The sequence below is a fragment of the Manis javanica genome, chromosome 13 (genome assembly GCF_040802235.1).
Source record: "Manis javanica isolate MJ-LG chromosome 13, MJ_LKY, whole genome shotgun sequence".
NCBI classification, from domain to species: domain Eukaryota; kingdom Metazoa; phylum Chordata; class Mammalia; order Pholidota; family Manidae; genus Manis; species Manis javanica.
The window spans coordinates 94263679-94284727 of record NC_133168.1 but is presented as its reverse complement, the minus strand read 5'-3'; the positions used below and the strand labels follow the sequence as shown (position 1 = coordinate 94284727).

Sequence of the window (21049 nt, the reverse complement as noted above, 5' to 3'; positions counted from 1 at the left end):
TCCCTGGCTGCCAAGCCTGGATCTCTAATGGGGACCACATATGGTAAACAAATAAATAAGACAGTGGGTCACACCAGGGTTGTGGTAATGGAGACATGGGTCTTGCAGACAGAGCTGGTCAAATATAGGGTAAGATAAAGGAGTTGAGGACAACTTCTGGCCTTAGCACGTGAGGGACAGAGCCACCAGAGGGCATCTGAAGCCTAGAGAGGGTGAGGCCTGTCCCTCCCCCGCCCGGGCCCGGAGGCTCCTGAGCAGGTGCAGACCTTCCCTTCCTCAGCCCAGCTCAAGATCGACATCTCCCCGGCCCCCGAGAACCCCCACTTCTGCCTCTCTCCGGAGCTGCTTCACGTCAAGCCCTATCCAGACCCCAGAGGCCGTCCCACCAAGGAGATCCTGGAGTTCCCAGCCCGGGAGGTGTATGCCCCACACACCAGCTACAGGTACACCTCTGGGGCCCAGCTCGGCATTGGAGGGGGGCCACTCAGCCATCATGCAAAGCGAGGTCCCCATTCTCCCAGACACACAGGGTGAGATGCTGTTGCTCTGCTTTAATGAGGGGCGGGTGGGCATAAAAGGGACATGCCCTTCCTGCACTCCGCGACGGGGCCATGTTCTCTGTCTGCATCCCGCCTACTTCTGTCTCTGCTCCGCTGCTGGAAGTGGGGCCCAGCGCCCTGGCGGATTCCAGCAGACCAGCTGCTCCTCCCTGGGCAGGGGCCACGTGGGGCCTGAAAGCGTCCCTCGGTGTGTGAATGGTTGGTCCTCAGTTCTGCCCAGGCAGGCTCAGGCTGGGAGCGCTGCTGTGTGGAGTCTGGGAGACAGCTGAGTCTCAGCCAACGCGAAGGGACCCCCGTCCCAATGCCCTGTGCACCCCTCTACCCAGCAGCCCTGCCTACCCATCCCCCCACCAGGCTCACCTCTCCTGGATCTGTCGTAGCCGCTCTTGCTGCTCTGCCATCTCCTGCCTCTGTCGCTGCACGTGGCCCATGAGGGCCCACATGGTGTGGCTCTGCTTGTCAGCGTGGGCCTGTAGGGTCAGGACAGAAACCTCAGCTGGGGACTGCCTCAACTCCCATCGTCCAACCTTGCCCTGTGGCACAGCCCCCATTACGTCTCAGTCGCCTGGCATTTCATTGCCTCTCTCTGGCTTCAACTCCCCCAACTGTAAAGTGGAGTAAAATAGAACTCACTTCATGCACTTATTAATGAGCATGATATAGGTTATTAAATAACATAAAACAGTGCTGGGTACTTACTGGATTCCAGAACTATTATTCTAGTGGTATACGTTAATTGAGTAACTACCATGTGCCTTGCCCCACGCTAAATATTTTATCTGCGTCGAGCCCCTGATTTGGCACTGAGACATCAGTTGTTGCCTCTCTTTGCAAATGGGGAAACTGAGGCATGAGATGTGGTTTTTTTGCCCACGGTCACACAGGGTAGAGGCCAGAGCTCTGGAAAGTCAACCAGGGAATGTCTCTAGGATTCAAGGTTAGAAGAAAGTTCTGTCTGGGGATCAGGGTCTCAATTCCCCCAGGACTGGGAGCATCTTACCTTTAATGCCTCAAATTCCTGGCGGGCATGGTCCAGCCAAACATCCCTCAGTTGGACTTCCAGCTGCTGCATGCTTTCATGTAACACCTGCTGTCCTTGGGCCACCTCTCCCAGAGCCTGGGCTATAGCTTCTGCTTGCAGCTTTAGAGCATTCTCCTCCATCTGATCAATAGATTATGGGCGTTAGTTAATAAGATGCTCAGCTCATTTTTGTTTGCCTGGACTTGCCTAATTTTAACACTGAAAGTCCTATATTCCAGGAATCCCCTCAGTCCTGGGCCAACCCAGACAGTCGGTCACCCTAGACCTAACTCTGCTGCAGACTCCTACCCAGCCCACAACACCCCAACTGCAATGCCTACCTGCATCTCCAACAGGCTTGTGTGTAGCTCCTGGGCTGCATCCCGGCCCCGGCTGACTTCCTGCCCCAGGAGCCCCAGTGTACGGCCATAGAGGTCCAGGTTGTGCCTGGCCTCTGTCAGCTGTGCATCCGTAGTCCTGTACACGCCGTTGAGGGCTTGGCCCAGCTGCAGGGCCCCATGGAAGAGCAGGGTCAGCTCCTCATGTTGCGCTGGCTCCAGTCTGCCCACGGGAGCCGCCAAAGCAGGCCGGGCCACTGCTGCCAGGGCACACAGAAGGCACAGTGTGAGCGTGGGCATGGCTGAGGAGGGTCTGAGGGTGCGGCCACAGTGTCACTGCTGCTGCCTTTTATGCCCCGGCCACCCCCCGACTCCCGGTCAATCGTTAACTGGCCAGCTGGGTGCCCCATGTTGTGCAAGGACCTGGCGGTGGCGCGACAATTGCATCAGGCAGATGTCCGTGGGCCACGCCAGGATCACGCTGGCTGGGGCTCAGCCAGATACGGGCTGGGGGCATTGGGAGAGGGGAGGCTAAGGTCCCACCAGAGGCCCTGAGCCTTGGTTTTCCCACTCGTGGGTAGGCTCGACAATAACAGGAATAACACTGAGGTTTTTATGAGCACCGCCTGTTTGCCCAGAGCTATTTCACTGTCATGACGGCAGCTGATCTCAAACCCTTCCCACAAGCCCGCCATGCTGGGATCTTTCTGGGCCTAGCTCGGAGCTTGGGGAATGGGCCACCAGCCCAACTCCAAGGTCCCACACATGGCCTGGATCTGTACCAACTCGTTTTTCTCCCTGGATGACTGTGGACAAGTATCTCTGTTTCTCTGCCTGTAAAATGGGGGTGACATTAGTCCCCCTTCACAGGCTGCTTGTGAGATGTGAGTTGTTACTCATTGAGTGCTTAGATTGGGACCTGGCACACAGTAGGTGTTAGTGTTTGGTGCAATGATTGTCATTGTTTATCATCACTGGTGGTGTGACAAAGGCTTAGCTGGGCCGTGCTCCCATTATACTGATAGGGAATCTGAGGCTGAGAGGGAGGGTGGAGCTTGCATCATTGCCCCTGGGGGTGGGAAGCAGAACCCTGACTCTAGCCCAGCCTCTACTTTTGATTCTGGTCTCCCTTCACATACCCAAGAGACTGGCCACACAGCTCTAGTGGCCTCTGCTGGGGGGAGTCCAGGCCCCGGAGCTGGGTGAGGGGCAGCTCAGCCCAGGCGGGGCTCAGTCCTGCCCACTGGCCGGCTCTCAGACCGCAGCCCTGGGCACCCCCATGTCCCCTGCCCTCCATCTCACTGTGCTTCATTTGTGTCCCCTCAAGTCCCTCTGTGTTCCCACCTTCTGACCCGCTCTACCCCCGTCTGTTCTCTGAGGGTGTCTGACTGTCCTCCGCTCTCTGCTAGTCATGTCTCACGCCCCTCACCCGGCCCTCAGTGCCCCAGCCACAAGGCCCGTCCCGCCATTCCAGCAGCCCAGTCTCTCTGTCCCTGTGACGCTCCCCTGCACCCGCAGGAACCTGCTGTACGTGTACCCACACTGCCTCAACTTCAGCAGCCGCCAGGGCTCCGTGCGCAACCTCGCCGTGCGAGTGCAGTACATGGCGAGCGAGGACCCCGGCCAGGCGCTGCCGGTCAGTGGCCAGGCCTGAGGGAGGCGGGGGGCGGTGTGTCCCCAGTGGGCTGCTCACGTCCCCACTCCCCCAGGTCATCTTTGGAAAGTCTAGCTGCAGTGAATTCACCCGAGAGGCCTTCACCCCAGTGGTCTATCATAACAAGTACGTGGGGTTGGGGGGATGGGGCAGTAGTGGACAACTGGGGCAAGAAGAGGGGAGGGAGGGGTCGGTGCTGGGATGCTATGAGGAAATGCGTGGCAGGAGCGTGGGGTGGGCCGGGGGTAACGCAGCCCCAAGCAGAGCCCCCCGCCCGGCCCTGGCAGGTCACCCGAGTTCTACGAGGAGTTCAAACTGCGTCTTCCCGCCTGCGTGACTGAGAACCACCACCTGCTGTTCACCTTCTACCATGTCAGCTGCCAGCCCCGGCCAGGCGCAGCCCTGGAGACTCCTGTGGGCTTTACTGTGAGCCACCCCCTGCCGGCCTGCGCCCACCCCTCCCTCCTGGCCCTGCCCAGCCCGCGCCTGACGCCCAGCCTTTCCCCAGTGGATCCCCCTGCTGCAGCACGGCCGCCTGAGGACGGGCCCCTTCTGCCTCCCGGTGTCCGTGGACCAGCCCCCGCCCAGCTACTCCGTGCTCACACCTGACGTATGTGTCCTGGACCCCCTCCCTCCCAGGGTGTGACAGTTCTCCCCAGGCTCCTGCCTATGGGACCCGCCCTCCCACCACCACCGACCCCTGTCAACGTCCGCGACTCTCCTATCTCCTGGTCCCTGCCTGATACGTGCCCTGCTGTCCTCCCATTAGCACCCCTGGGAACCTTGTCCTCTGCTAGGACCTCCAGGGCCGCTGGCTGCCTCATCACCCCTGTTATTGCCTCTGTGGGTCTACTGCCCCCATGCGTCCTTCCCTGTCCCCCATTAACCCCACCTCTACATTCAGTGTCCCCCATTCCTCTCTGTTCCAGCCCTGCCTGCTTCCCTGATCACTGTCCCCCTCCAGTAGAACTTCCAGGGTCCTGTTAGTGCTGTCACCCCCCCAATTACCCTTGAGCTGTCAGTCATGCCCTGGGGACCCCCAGACCTCCCATCGTGCTATTTCCTTATTCACTCCCTCCAGTAACAGTCCTCTGGGTGTCCACTTTCTGTCCTTGTGTCTTGGGCTTCCAGCCTGCCCAGTGGACCCCATGGTGCTCCCTTCCATCTGCCCCACACTCTGGGCTGGGCCGGGGACAGGGTGCCCAGCTGCTCCCCAAGGTGGGGCCGTGTTCAGGTCAGAGTGTCGCAAGGGCTGTGTCTGGCAGCCTGACCAGTGGGGGTGGAGGGGCTGGCCAGTGCCCACCCTGTGCGTCCCTCCCACAGGTGGCGCTGCCGGGCATGCGCTGGGTGGACGGCCACAAGGGCGTGTTCAGCGTGGAGCTCACGGCTGTGTCCTCTGTGCACCCCCAGGTAGGGGGTGGGGCGAGATCCCAGGAGTTGGGCAAGGGTTGCTGTTGACTCAGGCGGGGGCGGACGTGCCAGTGGCCGTTGGAGCTGGGGCTTTGGCCCTGTGCATGTCCTGTCGTCCCCCTGCTCCTCTGTTGTCCCTTGCTATTTCTGTGATCACTCCCCCCTCCGCTCCCTTCAAACATAATTGAAACATATTCAAACATTCCTTTCCTCATTTATTATCAGTTCATTGGTCCCGGCCTCGGTGTCTCTGCCAGGTCAGTCCCTCACTCGATCCCCAGGGGACCTCCCAGCCCCGCCTGATGGCCCCTGGTCCTCCCCCAGGACCCCCACCTGGACAAGTTCTTCACTTTGGTGCATGTACTGGAGGAGGGGGCCTTCCCGCTCCGGCTCAAGGACACTGTGCTGAGCGAGGGCACCGTGGAGCAGGAGCTGCGGGCCAGCCTGGCGGCACTGCGCCTTGCCAGCCCTGAGCCCCTGGTTGCCTTCTCGCACCACGTGCTGGACAAGCTTGCACACCTGGTCACACGGCCCCCAGTCATCGGCGGCCAGATTGGTGAGTGGGTGTGCCCCAGACCTCAATTTCCCCATCTGGACAGGGGCCCCCCCGTCCCCTGCTCCTGGGTGACCTCCTACAGCCTATTTATCTCTCTGCCCTCAGCTTTCCCATTTGAAAAATGGCCCCCAGCGCCCTGGGCCTTGAGCAGGTCCCTGTGACCTTCTGATAGCCTTGGATCCTAGAGTCTCTTCCTTGGGGTGGCAAGGGGTCCTTGACCTCTGCTCTGCCCGGCAGTGAACCTAGGTCGTGGGGCCTTTGAAGCAATGGCCCATGTAGTCAGCCTCGTCCACCGAAGCCTGGAAGCTGCCCAGGACACCCGTGGTCACTGCCCGCTGCTGGCTGCCTATGTCTACTACGCCTTCCGACTGCCTGGCACTGAGCCCAGCTTCCCAGGCGGTGAGTGTGGTTGGGAGACCCTGGAGGGAAGGAAACCTCTGGGGGTAGAAAATACTAGTCAGAGGGGACAGCAGGTGTAAAGGCCCTGAGGCCACGTGGGCCATGGCTGGTTTGGGAGAGAGACATAACTTTTTGCCCACTTTTACCCCACCCCCCAGGGGTGTGGTCTTCGGATGCAGGACTGGCAGGTGATTCAGCTAGCCCGCAAGAATCTGCAGTAGCTCAAGCGGGGACTCAAGCTGGGCTGCCTGAGTTTGAACCCCAGCTTGGCCTCCTACAAGCTCTGTGACCCTGGGCAAGTGCCTTCACCTCTCTGGGCCTGTTTTCCATTTGTAAAACGAGGATAGCAACGATACCTCCCTCATGAGCGGGCTGGTAATAGAAATGATGCAGTAATCCATGCAAAACGCTTGGCACAGTGAGCACTAAACAAAGGTGGATTTTTTTGCATTTGCTAAATGATGAATGATAACCACTAACCCCTCCAGGCACTTACTGTATGCCTGGCAGTGCTGAACTTTTCCTGCCTCCCTTTGAGGCAGTCACTTTGAGGCAGCAGCCATGATCACACCCATTTTACAGGTGAGGAACCTGGAGACGGGACTTCACCAAGGGCAGCTGACTAGGAAGGGGCACCGGGTCACTGGGGCAAGTGGGCAGGTGGCTGACCAGATCCCCTCCATCCTCAGGGGCCCCTCCAGTGACGGTGCAGCCTGCCACGCTGGCCCGTGGCCCTGGCCGCCCCGCAAGCCTCTACCTGGCCCGTTCTAAGAGCATCAGCAGCAGTAACCCTGACCTGGCGGTGGTCCCTGGCTCCGTGGACGATGAGGTCTCCCGCATCCTGGCCAGCAAGGTAGGATGGGGGGCCCTGGCTGCCAGGTGGTGGGCAAAGGATTTCAGTGTTGATGGAGGACATAGAGCCGACCGCACAGATGAAGGCCTGACTCCAGGCAGCAGGGCCGGCCGCAAGGCTGTCACAGTTTGGGGACTGACTTGGGCCTCACACTGGGCTGACCCGAGGATGTGGCTGGAACTTGGCGCTGCTGAAAAGAGCAGTATGTGCAGAGTGGAGCAGGCGCATATGTGTCTGTACCCTGGGCATGTGCGCACATGGGTGCATATATTTCATGCTCTCCATACACACACGTGCACACACATTTTCCAGGATTGCGTGTAGGTGCCCATGGGAGTACAGATGTGGTGCAGGGCCGTGTTCCTCACTTGGTGTTTCATGCTGTTCTCCCCACCTTCTGCCCATGGATTCTACTACCACTTACCCATGTATCTCCAGGGCATCGACCGCTCACACTCCTGGGTGAATTCTGCTTATGCTCCAGGAGGCAGCAAGGCTGTGCTGCGACGGGCACCCCCTTATTGTGGGGCCGACCCCAGACAGGTGCCCTCCCTACTCGCCCCTGCACGCATGTGACCCCCACCTTCCTGGTGCAGCTGACTAACCTAGGGGTGGGCTGCCTAAAGGAGGTGGCAGACCCCTCCTGCCTTTGTTTGGGGCAGTGGAGTCAGTGTTGTAGGCATCACAGGGTTCTCTTAACCACCCTTTTGCTGCCACACAGACCACAGCCTCTGGCAGAGACAGAATGGGTGGGGTGGTATGCAAATAGCATGCAAAGGACATGCAAATCCAGCCACTGTAACCACACAGCCCTGCATGGCTCTATCTCTGCTTTAACCCACGCTGTTCAGTGACTGTCAACTGTCCTCTTGACACAGCAGCCTGAATGATGCCACGGGGACAGAACAGAACCTCTGGGCTGCTCCGTCCTGTTTCAGGCAGAGGGACCGCTGTGGGCAGCTCCCTTTATGCTGACCCTTCCTGGGGCTTTGCCTTTAGCCAGACCTGCCTCTGAGTCCTAGCCCTGTGCCCCAGGCTCTGAATTTTCAGATGTGGGAAAACTTGAAGGGAAGTGTTCGGCACAGCAGCCGCTGGGAGTTAGAGCATTGCAGGGGGGCTGTTCCCGGGGGTGCAGGTCCTCGGTCTGGCCTTGCTCCTGAGCTGCCAGCTAGCGGGGGAGATAGACGCCCATCAAACAGACGCACCTCCCAGGAGGTAACATTTTTTTCTGGAACCCAAAGGGTGAGACAGAGCCAGCCAAGAAAGGGTGGGTGTTCCAGGTGAGAGAAAAGCTTATGTGTAAAACCTGGCACTACGCTCGGAGACCGCCAGGCACTGGGAGGAGGCCTGCGGGCTTGGGCTCCCGCACACTTGGCCCACATCTTGTCCTAGCTTCGTGTGCCTTCACCCTGCAACCTGTAGCGCCTGGGGACTGTTAGCCTGGGCAGGGGGCATCTCGGACTGCGGGACCTCTGGGTTCTGAGGCCTTGAAGAGCACCTAGAGAGTGAAGAGGTTGTGGGAGGGTGGGCGCTGCAGGCAGAAGGCGGCACTGATTCCGGCCCCCGCAGTGGGTTACCTGGCTGGGGCTGTAGGGTCTGGGGGGCCCTTGGGTGCTGAGGCAGGGGCCAGGGCAGGTCCCGGGGCTGGGTCGGCTCCGTCGCTGGCCCTCTTGTCCTTGCCAGCGTTCTCACCTCCTCACCCGCAAAGGACAGGGAAGAATGGAGCTTGGGTGCCCATCCTTGTTTTGCAGATGGGGCCCCAAGCAGGGCTGGAGTGGGCCCAGGCCTGGACCCCGGGCTCTCTCGGCTGCCTCCACTGCCTCTCATCGCCACCCCGCCTCTGTGCTTGTCTTTCTCCTCCTCCATCCTCGCTTGATCCCCCTGCCTGTACGTACCTGTCTACACTCCACCTCAGAGCTCACCTTCTCCTCTGCCCACCCCTGACCTCACCGACTCGCTCACCTCCAGTGACCACGCTCTCTCTGTTCACTGTCTACATTGGTCCCTTGTGTCACCCTTGTCCATGCCAAGTCCTGCTCCACCCAGGCGCACCTCTGTGCTCCCATCCACGTTCTCCCCTGTGCTATTCACCCTGCTCATCACCTCCTCTCTGTGTCTTCAGGATTATTCTCATCTCCACCCCCACATCCTCCTCCACCCCACACACTCACCTTTGTCTTCATTACCACCACCCTATCCATCCTCCATCCATGCCATCCCACCAGCACTAACCCTCACACCATCCCATCCTCTTCGCCCCATCCATCATAGGCCATCGACCGCAGTGCTAGCCGAACCTCCTCCTACCTCGAGGGTGCCTCCTCGGCCCCACCAGCTACCCAGCCGAGACCCACTGTGCAGAAGGTAGTGGGAGGTGTGGGATGGCGGCCCCAGCCCCCAGCAGAGGAGTCCCGGGCACCTGGCCAGGAAAAAGGCACATTGATTCCTTGGCCTCCTGCATGGCCTCCTGCTGCTCTAACCCTCCAGCTGCACCCTGCACCCACCCCCAGAGCGGGATATGGGTGAGCTGCCTGCTCTCTGTGACCCCCTCCCCCTGTCCCCAGCTGCTTCACGAGGAGCTGGCTCTGCAGTGGGTGGTCAGCGGCAGCGCCGTGCGCGAGGCCGTCCTGCAGCACGCCTGGTTCTTCTTCCAGCTCATGGTAAGGCACCCATTAGGGGAGACCCTCTCTACTGGGGGAGAAGCCCCCTGAGTTTGCACGTCAGGCCCCTGTGAAATGGGCCCAAGGGATCCCCACATAGGGAGAAATTGATAAGAGATGCCTAATGGGAGAAAGGCCCCCTGAAACTTACCTGCAACCCCCTTCCACAGAAAGAACCCCCACTTGCCTGTGAGGCTGGAGAGAGACCATTTAAAAACCCCTAACCAGCAAGGAGACCCCTCCCTCCCAAGAGAGATCCCCAGACAGAGGGAATCACTTGTGATCACAATTGAGACCCTGCCAGCCCAAACTCTTCAAGAGCTGCCTTAACCACTCTGGCTGCAGTCCCCCCAGCCCTGAATCTGGTGGGCCCTGAAGGCCCACCTGGGCCTCTCTCAACCCCCACCCTCTGTCCACAGACCTCCCCGGAAGACCTGCTCCAGCCCCTCCCACATACCCTCAGCCTCCCCACCCCTGATGCTCTGGCCCCTCAGACTCCGCCCACGGCCTCCTCAAGCCCCGCCCTCAGTTTGCACGTACCACCCACAACCCTCCGCTACAGGGCTCACCCACCCGGGACTCCTTACGCGCACCTTTAGCCCACCTCCCTTGCTGCTCAGGCTCCACAGACCGCCCCTCAAGCCCCACCCCCAGAAGACAAGCCCGCCCACCATCCCTCAACCCCCTCCCGCCCCCCGCTCAGGCTCTCGCCCCGCCCCCAGGTGAAGAGCATGGCCCTGCACCTGCTCCTGGGCCAGCGGCTGCACACGCCCCGCAAGCTTCGCTTCCCTGGACGCTTCCTGGACGACATCACGGCCCTGGTGGGCTCTGTGGGCCTGGAAGTCATCACCCGTGTTCACAAGGTGAGGGCGAAGGCCTCAGTGGGAAAAGGCCGAGGGAGGGCATGGGCTAGCCAGGCGGGAGCGCCAGTCTTGCCCAGCACCTCCTGGCTGCAATACCTCAGATCCCCTTTCCTTGATCAGTCTGTTGGTTCAGCAACTGTTTCTTTAGCATCTACCGTGTACACAGCCCTGTGAACAAAACAGACCCAAATTCTTACCCTCCTGGAGCTTTTTAGGGGAGACTTGTAGGAGGTTGGGGAGCAGTCTCTGCAATGTCTGGGAGAAGATGGTTTCAGGTGAGGGGGAACAGCATGTGCAAAGGCCCTGAGGCAGAACCAAGCCTGGGCTATTAGAGGAGGTGTTAGGAAGTGACTGGCTGGAGGGGAGAGGGCAAAGTGGGGAATGGGAGTCGGTGAGGGCAGGGAGGTGACAGGGCAGCTGTGTCAGTCTCAGCACACTGCTGGAATACAGTAAGTGGGTGATAAATGGGTGTGTTGATATTCTGAGATCTTGACAATTGTCTGGTTCCTGGATCACTAATTCCAGTGCCCGGAGGAGCTGGGCAGGCAATAATAATGATGGTAATAGTAATGCCATTGAGCACTTATTGAGTGCTTACTGTTTATCTCAACACTTTAGATGGATCATATCATTAAATTCTCCCAACGTGAAGTATTACTGTTATCTCCATTTTACTGAAGGAGAAACTAAGGCAGAGAATGACTGAGTGACCACCTGACACTGTACAACAGGGAAGGGGCAGAATGGGGATCTGAAGCCAAGCCACCTGCTCCAGGGCTCATACCCTCACCACCAGCCCCAGCTGGGAGACCAGGGCTTATATTAGACCAGAGGGCATGTGCCCATTCCCTGGGGCCAGAATGTCTGCTTTTTAGAGAAATGGAACTTCAGGATCTGATGGGAACTTTCCAGCTTTTTAAAATGCTGGTCCAACAGTGCCTTTGTGCAATCCCCCATGACCTCTGGTCTGGTCTCAAAGTTCTCAAACTTTTTTCACTGGAACCTCCCCGAGGACTGATGTTCCCAAGGGCTGAACATTTCCACCCAGATTGTGAGGAAACCACCCTCAGAAAGGGCTGCAGAGAACAATGCCCCTGAGAAGCAGGATGGTGAGTGGGGCATTGGTGACAGGCCAGAGGTTTTCTTCTTCACTTGACATTTATCAAGCACTGACTCTATCAGGCTGTGTACACAAGGAACACCCGGTCTCTGTCCCCCTGTGGACTCAGAGCTCAGGCAGGTTTTGCATTTCATTTCCTTGGGTTGCAGGGAACTCTGGAGGCATGAGGCTAACAGAATGGCCCACGAGGGCATGAGGACAGAACAAGCTCCCCTTGGGCTCGCAGCCGTAGCAGCCTGCCTGCTATTCCTCATATTTGCTGGGCATGTCCTGCCCCAGGGTCTTTGCACTTAACGATTCCCTCTGCTCAGAATGTCCTTCTCCCCTTGGCTGTCTCTTATCCTTCAAGCTTTTCTTGAAACAGCCCCCTGTTCAGTTGTCTTTGAAACATGTAGAAGTGCCTGGATTCTCTTTTGTTTTATTGTCTCTCTTCCACCCCACGAGACTGTGAGCTGAACAGGCAGCAGGGACCACATCTTGTCTTCATCACAGGGCTCAGCACATAGTAAATGTTCAGTGCATGCTCATTAAGTGATAGCCGAGGGCGTATCAGTTAGGGCAGAGATTAATGTGTGTGAATATAATCACAAGTGGTTTGTGTGTGACCAGAGGTTATTTCTGAGCATATATGGGCTGCTGGGGGCTCCACAGGGTAGGTCTGGCTGTCATGCTTCACCCTGGCACCCTCCACATCACCATGACACGGGGTGGGAATAGCAGGACTTGCCTCTTCCAAGTGGCCATGTCACTTCCTCTCGAATCCCATTGGCCACACTGTGGTTATTGTCCACCGCGAGGGAGGCTGGGAAATGTAGTCTCTACCCAGCCCTGACGCTGAAGAGGGTTCCAAGAGAGAGAGAATTTAGGGGGTAGTCAGCAGCCAGTTTCTGCCTTTTGTGTAGCGTTATTCAAATCTGGTGACAGAGGAAAGAAAATAGTGCCCGGAACGGAGTGCTGAGGAGTGTAAACGCATAACTGCCGGAAAGGGAAGATAGTCGGAGGGCGGAGGGCAGCCAGGAAGGCTGGGAGCGACTGGAGCCCAGAGGTGAGGGCATGTCGAGAAGACTCAGAGCTTTGGGGCAGTGACACGGTTCCTAGAGGTTGCTGGTGGCGTCGGCCAGAGCCAGGCCCAGTGTGGGGACTGAGGCTCAGTGGGGCATGTGGGTGATGGGGCGTGTGGGGTGGGCTGACAGGCCCTCTGCCCCCAGGACACGGAGCTGGCCGAGCGCCTCAACGCCAGCCTGGCCTTCTTCCTGGGTGATCTGCTGTCCCTGGCGGACCGCGGCTTTGTCTTCAGCCTGGTCCGGGCCCACTACAAGCAGGTAGGGACGAGCGTGCTAGGGGCGCTACACCTGTGGGCGACATGGGGTGGGTGGGCATGCAGTGTCAATGTCGCCCCCTCTGCAGGTGGCCACGCGGCTGCAGTCTGCCCCCAACCAGGCGGCGCTGCTCCTCCTGCGCGTGGACTTCACGCGCATCCTGTGCAGCCACGAGCACTACGTGACCCTCAACCTCCCCTGCTGCCCTATGTCGCCTCCGGCCTCGCCCTCGCCCTCCGTATCCTCCACCACCTCCCAGGTGGGCTGGCCTCCCTCCCAGCTCCTCCCCTTGGCCTACGACCTCTCACGTTCAACCCGCCTTTCGAGGTTCCCTCATCTCTGTGCATTTTGCGGTGGTGGTGCCCAGGTGGTCTGACCTTTGACCCCTGACGCCTGGTTCTCAGCAATTTCTCAGGTGGACCAGCTTCTAATTTCTGACCTCTCAATCCTAACTCCCAGATCTGGTGTTCCATATGCTTTTTCTCATACCTGTGATCTTTAACCTCATGCCCACCATTGCCTCACAGGTGGGTGAACCCCAACCTCTCACCTGACCTTTAACCCCACACCCACCATAACCTCACAGATGGGTTCACCTCAGTCTGTCACCTCTCACCTTTAACTCCATGTCACCTATCACCTCCAAATGAGTTAACCTCAGTCTCTCATCTCTGACCCTTGACCCTGACATGTCACCGTCCCTGCTTTCTTCCCCGACCCTCTGCAGAGCTCCACATTCTCCAGCCAGGCGCCAGACCCCAAGGTGACCAGCATGTTCGAGCTGAGTGGGCCGTTCCGGCAGCAGCACTTCCTGGCTGGACTCTTGCTGACAGAACTGGCACTGGCTCTGGAACCGGAGGCCGAGGGGTGAGCACAGGCCTGCTGACCCCAGAGAGGGTGGGAAGGTACAAGGGCTGCACCCACTCCGTCCTGAGCCCCTCCCCACCCCACAGGGCATCTCTGCTGCACAAGAAGGCCGTCAGCGCTGTGCACAGTCTACTCTGTGGCCACGATGCTGACCCCCGCTATGCTGAGGCCTCCGTCAAGGCCCGTGTGGCCGAGCTCTACCTGCCGCTGCTGTCACTTGCACGGGACACGTTGCCAAGACTACACGACTTTGCTGGTCAGTGGGCCCAGGCACACCGGGGTCACATGATCCCGGGGCTTGATTGACCACACAAAGCTCAGGTCAGGAGAGGCAGGGGAACGCAGTTAGGAATGAAAGCATGGGCAGCAGGTTCAGAGGAGTGGGCTTGAGTCCTGCTGTGGGGCCCCAGAGAAGCTGTTAACCTCTCTGAACCTCAGGTCTGTCACCTGTACAGTGGAGAGAGTGATACACCAAGTATTTCCTAGCGTTTTTATGAAAATTTAGGGGCTGTAAGCCCAGGATGCTGTCAGCTCACAATAAATAGGAATAGTTACTGTAATGTTTACTGTCTTCTAAGAAGAGAGCATATGAGGAGGAGAAGGTGGGGAGCATCAGGGCAAGGATGGCCGGAGCCCTGCATTCATTGGCACTATTGGGGGACAGTATGTACAGTAGTTGCAAGCACAGACTTGGGGTTTGTGGGTTGATCCTCTTCATCATTTGGGGGAAATTCTCAGTCATTATCTCTTGAATTTTTTTTTTTTGCTGCTGTTTTTCCTCACGTCTCTCCTTCTGGGATTCCAGCGACACACGTTAGATCTTCTGATTGTTCGCACGTGTCTGCTGGGCTCTGTTCTGCCCCCACTCTGTGTTCTCACTGTGCTTCAGGTGGGAAACATCTGCTCCCCTGTCTTTGAGTTTTCTACTTCTGTCTTCGCTCGTGCTGTCCAGTCATCCGCTAACCCCACCCATTGAGTTCTGAATGTCAGATATTCCATTTTTCAGTTATAAAATGTCCGTTTGATGTTTCTTTCCCCATAGATCCTGACTTTCTGTTGAAACTCTCCATCCTCGTATCCATGTGTGTCCCTCTTTTCTTTTTATGTCGAAGTCCTTGTTTGCTAACTTCAACATTTGGTCATCTGTGTACCTGCTTCTGTAACCTCTTTTTCTCCTTTATCAATCATATGTTCCGGCCTCTTTGCATGTCTTGTAATTTTTTTACTGTATTTTGGGCATTGCACATAAAAGGACCATCGGGACTGAAGTGGTGTCATCTTTCCCCGGTGAGGGTTCCTCTTTCCCTCTCCTAGGCAGATAGGATAAGGGGCTGATCATCTCAGCCAGTCAGGAATTGGACTAGGCTAAGCTGGGCTGGTCCCTCAGTTAACCTCAGTCGACCCTTTTGCTCCAAGAATCTAGGGTGAGACCCGTTCTGTATTTGCTGGTAGCTCGTCTCTCTGTTACGACTTTTTTTGGGGGGTAAGGGGAAGTACTCTTTTAAGATAATTAGATTTTGGAACCAGACTGTTTAGGTTAAAATACTAACTCTATTGTGTGACCCCCAAGCATTAACTTAACCTCTCTGTGCCTCAGTTTCCTCAGCCATAAAAATGGAGATGATAAAAGTAGTTATCTTACAGGATTGTTTTGAAGGTTAGGAGTTAATCTTTTTTAAGTGCTTAGACCTGTACCTGGCACACAGGAGATGCTATCTAAGTGCCATCTGACACTATAATAATAGCAGCAATATTGTTCTCCTCATTTTCATCATCTTTACAATTACTGTTCCTATGAGCCAGGCCACATTCTATGTGTTGAGCATATAGCCGTGGCCTGAGAAGATATAGTTTGGCCTTTGTGACCCTTACGAAAAGTTGCACAATGAATGAATCCAATTACACTATAGTGAGTTCTAGGAGTAGGTAAGTGGAAACCCCACCCTGGTCTGGGGGTGCTATCAGGGAAGGCTTCCCTGAGGAGGTGACCTGGGTGCTGAAATATGAGACAGAAACAGTACTTACCACGGGCTCATTCTTTGCCCTGCCCCACCCAACAGAGGGCCCAGGTCAACGGTCAAGACTGGCCTCAATGCTTGACTCAGACACAGAAGGGGAAGGGGACGTCGGAAGCACCATCAACCCCTCAGTGGCCATGGCCATCGCTGGTGGTCCCCTGGCCCCTGGCTCCCGGACCAGCATCTCCCAAGGACCAGTGACAGTGAGTATAAGACTCCCCAGACACACCATCCAATTGGATAATAGAAGTTACCTAATAAGATACCACTTGACCACTTGTCATCTTAATATGGAGAAAATGAACACCAACTCTCTCTTCTGAGCCCCCTGTCCCCTCTCTGGCCCCAGGCTTCTCGCTCAGGCTGTCCCCTCTCTGCTGAATCCAGCCGGACCTTGCTAGTATGCGTGCTGTGGGTTTTGAAGAACGCTGAGCCGGCCCTCCTGCAGCGCTGGGCTGCTGACCTGGCCCTCCCTCAGCTGGGTCGGCTCCTGGACATGCTGTACCTCTGCCTGGCTGCCTTTGAGTACAAGGTTTGGGGGTGTGGCTAGGGGTGGCCAGGGACCAGGGATGGAGGAGGCACGTGGAGCCCTGGGGAGTGGGGTCTGGGAGTGGACAGGCGGACTGTCCTCGTGCGTGGGCTGTTGTCAGTAAAGGGGTGGACTGTTCCCGTGCACCGGCTCTGAAGCTCTGAGGATGGAGGGGCAGGGTGACTGGATTTCGTGCATAGGTTCCTGTAGGTTTGAGGATAAAGGGGTGGACTGTTTCTGGGCCAAGCCAGAGACAAAAGAGAGAAGTGCCTTCATGAGTGGAATTCAGAAGGTGCCAAGAGCTTGCAGCGAAGGGGAGAACTGTCCTCAAGCCCAGGGATCCTAGAGGTCAGAAGGGGCCCAGAGAAGGGCACCAGGCCAGCCTCGGTCCCATGGAAAGGGGGCTTAACCTGGACCCCTTGCTCTGCTGGTCCAGGGGAAAAAGGCCTTTGAACGCATCAACAGCCTTACATTCAAGAAGTCACTGGACATGAAGGCTCGCTTGGAGGAGGCCATCTTGGGCACCATTGGGGCACGGCAGGAGATGGTCCGACGGAGCCGAGGTGAGAGGGAATGAACCCTACACACATCCCCAACAGCCGCTCCCAGCCTGTGTCTGAGGGCCCCCGAGTGGGGCGCCCCTACCTCTCTGTCTGGCTCACGTTTCCCAGAAGGAAGTCACGCATGCTCCCCATGCACCTGAGTGTCTGTTTCTTGTCTGTTCTCCCATGTCATTCGCATCTCTGTGCCCGGTACATGTCCACGTCCCCCCATGTCCTCGCGGGTTATCCCACATGTAGCATCGTGCCCGAGCACTTCTCTTCACGGTCACGTGTGTCCTAATGTTTTTGCACAACTGTGAACATGCACCTACGTGTCTCAGAGCGGAGCCCCTTTGGGAACCAGGAGAATGTACGCTGGCGGAAGAGCGTCACGCACTGGAAACAAACCTCAGACCGTGTGGACAAGTGGGTGTGGTCAGGGAGTAGTTTGCTGGGGTCAGACCAGTTTCTGGAGAACCGGTGCCCCAGGGGTAACCAAGGAGAGGGAGTGAGCTCAGCTGTTGGGTGGGCTCTGGCTCTGAGAGGTCCTCCAAGCCCCTCCCATTCCCTTCAGGACCAAGGACGAAATGGAACATGAGGCCTTGGTGGACGGGAATCTGGCAACTGAGGCGAGCCTGGTGGTTCTGGACACACTGGAGATCATCGTGCAGGTAGGGCTTGATCCAGCATCTCCATGCCCTCTGGGCCCAGCACAGTGCTTTGTGATCTCTAACTCCAGAATCCCTCTCCTTCCCTGACCCCGTAGCCACCCCAATCCCTAACAGCTGGATTTCTGACTCCCAGACAGTGATGCTGTCAGAGGCCCGGGAGAGCATCTTGGGTGCAGTACTGAAGGTCGTATTGTACAGTTTAGGCAGTGCCCAGAGCACCGCCTTTTTGCAGCATGGCCTGGCCACACAACGGGCCCTGGTTTCCAAGGTGAGCCCCACTCGACAGTCACAGTTCTTAGGGTAACAGTCCCAGCTCATTTGCTGAGCACCTACTGTGTGCTCAACAGTTTACATAGGAGGGAACTGAGGATCAGAGTGGCTGAGTCACTCACCCAGCGTCACACAGCAAAGGCTTAAACCCAGGTCTGGCTCCAAAGCCCACTGTGCTTGCCAAAGAGAGTAGAACACAGACAGATGCCCCCACCAAAGCTCCCGTCGGGGACCTTCTGTGCCAGAATGGGGAGAGGCTGACCAGTTCTGCCTCACCCTGGGGGACAGTTCCCAGAGCTGCTGTTCGAGGAGGACACGGAGCTGTGTGCTGACCTCTGCCTGAGGCTTCTGCGACACTGTGGCAGCCGAATCAGCGCCATCCGCACACACGCCAGTGCCTCGCTCTACCTTCTTATGCGCCAGAATTTCGAGATTGGCAATGTAAGTGGTGGGGGGAGGGGAGCGTGGTCTACTCAAGGCTCTGGTGAGGGCGGCCAGCCGGGCGGTTCTTGGTACAACAGTGGAGGGCAAGAGGGGGGTAGGTGCAGTCAGCAGGTCCAGCAGGCCCTGGGGGCAGGATCTGAGGCTCACAGGTGTGCACTTCCTGCCCCGCCCTCCCAGAACTTTGCCCGCGTGAAGATGCAGGTGACCATGTCACTTTCATCCCTGGTGGGCACAACACAGAACTTCAGCGAAGAGCACCTGCGACGTTCACTCAAGACCATCCTTACCTACGCCGAGGAGGACGTGGGGTTGCGGGACAGCACCTTTGCCGAGCAGGTGACCCTGTGGGGCCCCTGCCTCACCTGCAGCCTGGTCTTTGCCCTACCCTGCTTAACCCCTGACCCGCCACCTCGTCCGTCAGTCACTCCCCGGTGCCCTCACTGGCCCCGACCATGCCCCAACTCCAGGTCCAGGACCTGATGTTCAACTTGCACATGATCCTGACGGACACAGTGAAGATGAAGGAGCATCAGGAGGACCCTGAGATGCTCGTTGACCTCATGTACAGGTGAGGGGGGCGGGGCATGGCCATCAGCCATGCCCACCCACAGACGGGTGGGGTGAGGGGCCAGGTGAGCGCGCAGGTAAGGAAGGGGCAGGTGAGGAGACAGGTGAGGGGGTGGACAGGTGAACAGGGTACAGGTAAGGAGACTGGCCAGTCAGTGGGGCAGATGGGCCGGTAACGAGTGCAGGGTGGATAAGTGAGGCGCAGGCACTGGGAGCAGGGTGAGACCCCATCCTCCTCCCCGCTCCTCCCCTGTGAGCCAGGATTGCCCGGGGCTACCAGGGCTCCCCAGACCTGCGCCTGACGTGGCTGCAGAACATGGCGGGGAAGCACGCGGAGCTGGGCAACCACGCAGAGGCCGCCCAGTGCATGGTGCACGCGGCTGCTCTGGTGGCCGAGTACCTCGCTCTGCTCGAGGACAGCCGCTACCTGCCCGTGGGCTGTGTTTCCTTCCAGGTGAGCAGCTGGGGGTGGGTGGCAGGCTGGGGGGTGGCCCATGTGGGGTGAGGCCCACAGCCTGATGCCACCTCCCATCCCAGAACATCTCGTCTAACGTGCTGGAGGAATCCGCCATCTCCGATGACATCCTGTCGCCTGATGAGGAGGGCTTCTGCTCCGGAAAGCACTTCACGGAGCTGGGGCTGGTAGGGCTGCTGGAACAGGCGGCGTCCTACTTCACCATGGTGAGGCCTGGGCCTGGCTGCCGGCTGGGGGCACAGGGTGGGGGCACCAGCAGACCTGGGGATGGGTCCCATGTCTGTTCCATGGAGACTTACAGTAAAGCTGCTGCCTGGGCCCTTTCCAGGAAGGGGATTCTCGGAGAGGGAGAATCAGGACCTTCACAAGCACCTGCCACCTGCCTTTCTCCCCATAAAACCCATAACACATGGCCTGGATATAGTAAGCTTTCAATACCTTTAGCTACTATTTACATTTTTTATTGTCGAAAATGTCGAGCCCATGTCAAAGAAGAAAGTTGTGTCGCCCTCCCCTTCCCCATGCCCGGCACTCACACCAGCCGCCAGCTGTATTTACCATCCTGTTTCATCTCTTCTTGGCCTCTACTTTTTTTGTTTCTTGTTTTTGCAGGAGTTTGTTTTTGTTTTTGTTTTTCTTGACCCATGAAAAGACATGGTCCCAGTTTTCACAAATGGATGAAACCGATTGTGACCATTTGGCTGGGATTTTTCTGAAACCTTGATTACTCGGTATAGTGTAAGAATCATGAGCATGGGTACCACGGTGGGGTGGGGGGCTTGTGAGAAACGCAGGGTCCTAGGTCTTCACGTCCTCTGAACCTTTCATTTCAACAAGATCTCGGAGGTTCTTGTGCAAGCTGGAGTCGGAGAAGTTGTAGCTTAAACCAAATCCCAGATACCACCCTGTCACACGGGCATGTACCTCTCTGTGCAGCCCTGGATGACAAAATCCTGTTTACACAACTCCTATCCTGCACGACTGAGGCGACAGGAGCTCTCTAATGCCAGCCCGTGCTTACATGTCCCTAATTATCTCAGAAACTGGGTGTTTTTTCTTTTATTGTTGTTCTTCAGTTTGTTTGAATCGGGAGCCACCTAAGACCCATAGTGGCTGGCTGGCACACCTCTTTATGTCTCTTTTAATCAAAAAAAGACACAAACACGAAAAAACTGGCCATCAGTTTTCTCTTTGAAACAAGAGTTTGTGCATTTCTTGAAATGGGTAACTAATGCCCAGGCATTTTGTTTTCCACTGTTGTAAAGGGGTTTTCTCCCTTGATTGGCTTGTTTGCATGAAAGCTGTTGGGTTTAACTGCCTTTCACTTGTTGGAGACCCAGGCTTTGGTCTAGGGGGTTTTCTGGCCTGTGTGGGGCCGGTTGTGTCCCTATGGTGTCCCTTTACCTGCTTCCCAGGTCCTGTTTCTGGGGACTGGCGATTAGATCTAGGGCCGCACTCAAATTTGGGGTCAGGTTTTCCAGCAAGATTTCTTTTCTGTGGTGCCGGTCTCCCTAGTGATGATTCTCCCATTGTTCACTTTGCTGGAGTCTCAGAGACAATGGTCTCTGGACTGGCAATAGACACAGACCTCCTGACAGTCAGTCAGCAAACATCCCAGAGTGTCTGCTGTGTGCCAGGCTTGATGCTGGCACCATATGGGGACATGGGACATTCAAGAGTGGCCATTAGTACATGCCAGGAGGCAGTTGGGCATGGACACCTTGGGCACCAAGCCAGAAGGGCTGAAATTCAAGTCCTTGCCCTGGGGAGCCCTTCCATGTTTCTCAGACTCAGTATTCCCTCCAAGGAATAGAAAGAAAAATGGTTCCTCCCACTGATAAAGGATCATGGGTAAAATACAGAAGTGCGCAGCACCTGGTTCATAGTAAGCAAGTGGAGACCATGGAGGGGTC

General features: G+C 57.1%; 2 protein-coding genes across 16 annotated transcripts in view; one reads left to right on the top strand and one right to left on the bottom strand.

Moving 5' to 3' along the window:
• DOCK6 (dedicator of cytokinesis 6) overlaps positions 1-21049 on the top strand; it is a 37457-nt gene that overhangs the window by 12115 nt on the left and 4293 nt on the right. For 7 of the 15 annotated variants that reach the window (XR_012124506.1, XR_012124505.1, XM_037003460.2 and 4 more), the window contains 28 exons: positions 281-443; positions 3438-3555; positions 3629-3699; positions 3861-3999; positions 4082-4183; positions 4897-4983; positions 5308-5539; positions 5777-5938; positions 6628-6791; positions 7230-7334; positions 9063-9155; positions 9356-9451; positions 10174-10314; positions 12643-12756; positions 12842-13012; positions 13481-13620; positions 13707-13876; positions 15681-15841; positions 15988-16170; positions 16604-16730; positions 17051-17135; positions 17284-17380; positions 17514-17648; positions 17939-18091; positions 18272-18430; positions 18562-18662; positions 18923-19115; positions 19199-19342. Coding sequence is in view for 12 of the 15 variants with exons in the window: in XM_037003460.2 (XP_036859355.1) it covers positions 281-443; positions 3438-3555; positions 3629-3699; positions 3861-3999; positions 4082-4183; positions 4897-4983; positions 5308-5539; positions 5777-5938; positions 6628-6791; positions 7230-7334; positions 9063-9155; positions 9356-9451; positions 10174-10314; positions 12643-12756; positions 12842-13012; positions 13481-13620; positions 13707-13876; positions 15681-15841; positions 15988-16170; positions 16604-16730; positions 17051-17135; positions 17284-17380; positions 17514-17648; positions 17939-18091; positions 18272-18430; positions 18562-18662; positions 18923-19115; positions 19199-19342 (3806 nt within the window). In the remaining 3 variants the exon portion in view is untranslated. Of the gene's footprint in view, positions 1-280; positions 444-3437; positions 3556-3628; positions 3700-3860; positions 4000-4081; positions 4184-4896; positions 4984-5307; positions 5540-5776; positions 5939-6627; positions 6792-7229; positions 7335-9062; positions 9156-9355; positions 9452-10173; positions 10315-12642; positions 12757-12841; positions 13013-13480; positions 13621-13706; positions 13877-15680; positions 15842-15987; positions 16171-16603; positions 16731-17050; positions 17381-17475; positions 17649-17938; positions 18092-18271; positions 18431-18561; positions 18663-18922; positions 19116-19198; positions 19343-21049 lie in introns of those variants that run through there. The other 8 variants (XM_037003462.2, XM_073220378.1, XM_037003461.2 and 5 more) reach the window with 5 other exon arrangements.
• ANGPTL8 (angiopoietin like 8) lies at positions 478-2708 on the bottom strand. The gene is made up of 4 exons (XM_017662054.3): positions 1923-2708; positions 1561-1722; positions 921-1030; positions 478-814 (listed from the first exon to the last, which is right to left on the bottom strand). Exons 1-4 carry the CDS (start codon positions 2217-2219, stop codon positions 787-789), a joined length of 597 nt encoding a protein of 198 aa, XP_017517543.3. The 5' UTR covers positions 2220-2708; the 3' UTR covers positions 478-786.